At 39.7% G+C, this 3,910-nt stretch overlaps 1 protein-coding gene across 1 annotated transcript in view; it reads right to left on the reverse strand.

Moving 5' to 3' along the window:
- LOC109472771 (serine-protein kinase ATM-like) overlaps positions 1-3,602 on the reverse strand; it is a 26,546-nt gene extending 22,944 nt beyond the window's left edge. Inside the window, 7 exon segments of the mRNA XM_019772626.1 lie at positions 1-362; positions 810-1,023; positions 1,358-1,453; positions 1,755-1,868; positions 2,304-2,429; positions 2,905-3,124; positions 3,595-3,602. Of these exon segments, the coding sequence (XP_019628185.1) occupies positions 1-362; positions 810-1,023; positions 1,358-1,453; positions 1,755-1,868; positions 2,304-2,429; positions 2,905-3,124; positions 3,595-3,602 (1,140 nt within the window).
- Between the last annotated feature and the right edge of the window lie 308 nt (positions 3,603-3,910).

Consider the following 3,910-nt stretch of genomic DNA (forward strand, 5'->3'; position numbering starts at 1 on the left):
TAGGAGAGGCAAAACTCGAGAGCAGACTGCTTGGTCATGTCTGTAGTGGGACACTGTCTTACTTATTGTTTGTATCAGTCTCTTCACATCTTCATCATACAGGGGCACTTCTGGAGCACACAGGGTCTCACACACTTGTAAGAACATCTGAAGATGAACAGCTTTCAACTTGTCAAAGTCCTCACTGCAGAACTCCTGGATGAGTTTATCCTTGACCAGGTCAGGGTCGGCGGAACCTCCCAAGTTCAAGTCACCAGAGTTCCCCAGAGCTGAGACACACCAGGTACACACCACCTGTACAGCCTGCACACGTAGTCTATGGGCTTCTGTTAGTGACTCTGGGTCTAACAGGCTGGTAGTTCCTGTGAACAGAAAATCCACCATTTTATATTTTTCAGAAAGTTAGAAACAAAATCCAATTTTTGGACAGGATTTGGACATGTGTTTACAAGACTGAGTCATACTGTTCTGGTAGATGCAGGGCAGACTAAGGAGATTTTTTTATTTGCCAGCTTATTTTCGTATCGTTGTTTGACTAAGGTAAATAGGCTTTGGAATTAAGAGGTTCAAAATCAAAACTTGAAAACTGACTTTTAAAGCCCTGTTTTGTTTCTGACTTCCATTAAACTACATGTACCGTCTTTCTTGTAGTAGTGAGCCCAAAGTCATAAATGTTCAACATACACCATTATGATAACACATCACATCAATCTTCAGTAACTTTCTCTTCTTTCAATTCCCTTTTTTAGCTGAAGGAACCTGTAAGTAGATGTTGTTTACTCTTGAAGTACATGTACAGTACATACTACCTGAGGTTGACTCTCGATCTCCATTTATCTGAGGCTCCTGCTGACTTGGAGGCGAGTCGTCAAAGTCCTCGAAGCTTCCCATGGCACGACCTTTGCTGTTTCCATGGGAACTGTCGAAGTTGTCAAACCCGTCAAAGTCGTCAGAATCCTCGTCTAGAGCTGTCGAGGTCGAAGGTCGAGCTGATGATGACGTACTGCTTCTGACAATCGAGATCTGCGAGCAAAACTTTATGTTTCTTAAATCCTTTTTCAACCAGTCGTATTTGATCTAGCACTAACACATTTACTACACCTGTCTTGAAATATTTTGTAGAAGAACCTACCAACATACTAAAAGTCCACCAAACATCACTTCAGAGAGGATTTGAAGAAGAGAGTGGGCTATCACAGATTTGATTTGTGCAGTTCTGAGATAATAAATTCTGGGTCACAACTTCTTAAGTAAAAATCTTTTAAAATCTTTAAAGTTTAAAAATCTTCCTACATTCATATGATTCTAGTTGTTTCTCCTTACATGTTTATATAAGAAATAGATATGTTGAGCTCACCTTGCCTAGCGCCACATCAACCAGTAGATCTATCAGCCGGCTGGGTACCACAGCTCTCAACAGAGCTCTGAGCAGATGGACAACTTCTGTAGATTCCTGTACAACATTCATAGAAGTCATGTTGTAAGTGAAAATAAAATACTGTGTTGCATATCATTAAATAGCTGTTTGCATATGTAACAAAGTGTGAGGGTCTCAGATTTGCAACCCAAACAAGAGCTTACTGTGAACTGCACTCCATAAAAAAAAACTCAGGACCAATCTTTCATTACTTTTTTTTGCATCACATGCATTTAGTTGGTACAGTAATACATGTAGTCATTTTACTCCATAATATTGAAGAACAATGCCTCTGGCTATTTCAAATAATTATGTTGTCTACTTTGAAAATCTTCACCTTTGTTGTATCCCAGAGAAACAGCTGGTACAAACTGTCCATCACAGCCTGAGGCCCCTCCCCCTCCTTCTTCAGAAACTCTGACAGTTGGGAGGTCACTTGTTTCAGGGCAGCCTGAAAGGACAAATCACAAAAGGTGACTAGTAGTACAGTATGAAATCTGATGTTCATAATATCTAACATCTGGCAGATTTAAGAAAAAATTATTTTTTAAAAGCAATACAATACACATGTAGGACAAAGGCAGCTGTTGCTGGTGTTGTGTCCCACACATAGAAACAAATACAGGGCAGACAATACTCATTTTCACTTGAGTTAAGTGAGGAAAGTCGTGTAAAGTTCCTTTCCCAATGGCTCAAGATTGGTAACATGTCAGGACTTGAACCCGGGACCTCGCCACACGACCCCACCTAGATTACAAGGCAATAATTTACTTTTGTATTTTGTGCTAGATAAGCTGCTGTAAGCTGTTGTCAAAGGGATTAAACTTCAACAATTTTTAAGTTGAATGCAAAATTTATGAAGAGTTGTAAGAAAGACAAAGCCTACTTTTGTGTCCTGGTACAGAGTAGACTGTACCACATCTTGTGGTTTCCACACTCTCTTCTCCACCAGGAAACACATGAGCTTCATCAGCAGGGTGCAGTGTTGGACCAGCTTTTCTGTGTCTGTGGGCTGGAACAAAAACAACAGGAATTGAAAATTTTGATGAAAGAGTAAGATCAGGGATAGTGTTTTCAGAACCAAAAACATTGTGTTTTCAGTACCAAGGACAGGGTTCATGTAGTTAGTGTTTTTGATGATAGTGTAACTTGTTAGCCATTTAGTACTTTGATAGTGTTTGCAGTACTAAGGACAGAATAGTTAGTGATTTGATAGTGTCTTCAGTACCAAGGACAGGGTAGGAAGTGCTTTTGATAGCATTTTCAGTACCAAGGACAGGGTAGTTAGTGCTTTGAATACTTTTATAGAATCAAACACAGTGTGGTTAGTTCTTTTGATAGCATTTTCAGTACCAAGGACAGGGTAGGTAGTGTTTTCAGTAGCAGGGACAGAGATGGTGGTGCATAAAATTTGTAGGGCTACATTGTACAGGTCTAGTATAAACTGAAGTTACATGTAGTCAGAACAGGTTAGTTAACAGATATACCTTGACATCTGTGACCTTCTGTAGTTGTTTGGACATTCTTGTGAGGTGTGCTAGCAGCACCCCCTGTACTGATGGTAAGGAACTGCAGCTGCCAGTGGGTTGAACCATCTTACATCCCTGTGGGGGTGTTTCTTGCAAAGGGAGGATGAAGGAAGACTTCTGGTAGAGGGTGGCCATGTCTTGTAGCTGCTGACTCAGACTGTCTTTTATGGGTGATTTCCTGAAGAAAAATATGTCAAAATTACTTCTAGCATAATTGCAAGACAGCATTTGTTCGGTGTAATATAGCCAGCTGTTGCTGTGCCACGTGCCTGTGAAGCTGGTGTGTAACACTGAGGGGCGTGCCGGACAGAGATGCAGAAATTGATAAGGCGAAAGACCATGCTGTGAAACCGAAGGTATCTATATTCGTGCCTCCTAAGAAGACCTATGCTGTCCTCCTAGTGAACGGAAAAGAAAAGAAACGCGTGGATGCAGTGGACATTATCCTCTCTCATCCGAATACCTGAACTTTTGTAATATTGTGACTTTCTTACTGTTTTCTTCATGGATTCCGGTGTTCTTTGACTGTCTGTTATTTTGAATTCCGGCAGCTGGTTACGAATTAAATTAAAATGTTGCTGCGTGAAGACGCGTCTGAGTAATTATTTGTCAGGTGTGAAAAATAGTCTAAGTTAGAGTTCGGCATACGTGAACATTGTTATAACGATTTTTCATTATGTTGTGTTATTTTCAGTTTGTATTGGACCAACTGTTACTGGACCATTTACTGGACCATTTACTGTTACTTTACTTTGATTCATTTACGATAGTCTACTAATCTTGTTATGGTGTTATGAGTTCTAGCTTGGACCCAAGCTTTGATCAATTTTTGTTATGTTATGTTATTATCAGTTTCCATAACTGGATGTGACGAATTCTTATGATGATGTGGAATTAAATTATTGTGATTTTGATTGAAATAATTTTGATTGAAAAACACCTTAGTTGTGATTATGATATGATT

This window comes from Branchiostoma belcheri, unplaced genomic scaffold (genome assembly GCF_001625305.1).
Source record: "Branchiostoma belcheri isolate BF01 breed outbred unplaced genomic scaffold, Haploidv18h27 scaffold281, whole genome shotgun sequence".
Classification (NCBI taxonomy): domain Eukaryota; kingdom Metazoa; phylum Chordata; class Leptocardii; order Amphioxiformes; family Branchiostomatidae; genus Branchiostoma; species Branchiostoma belcheri.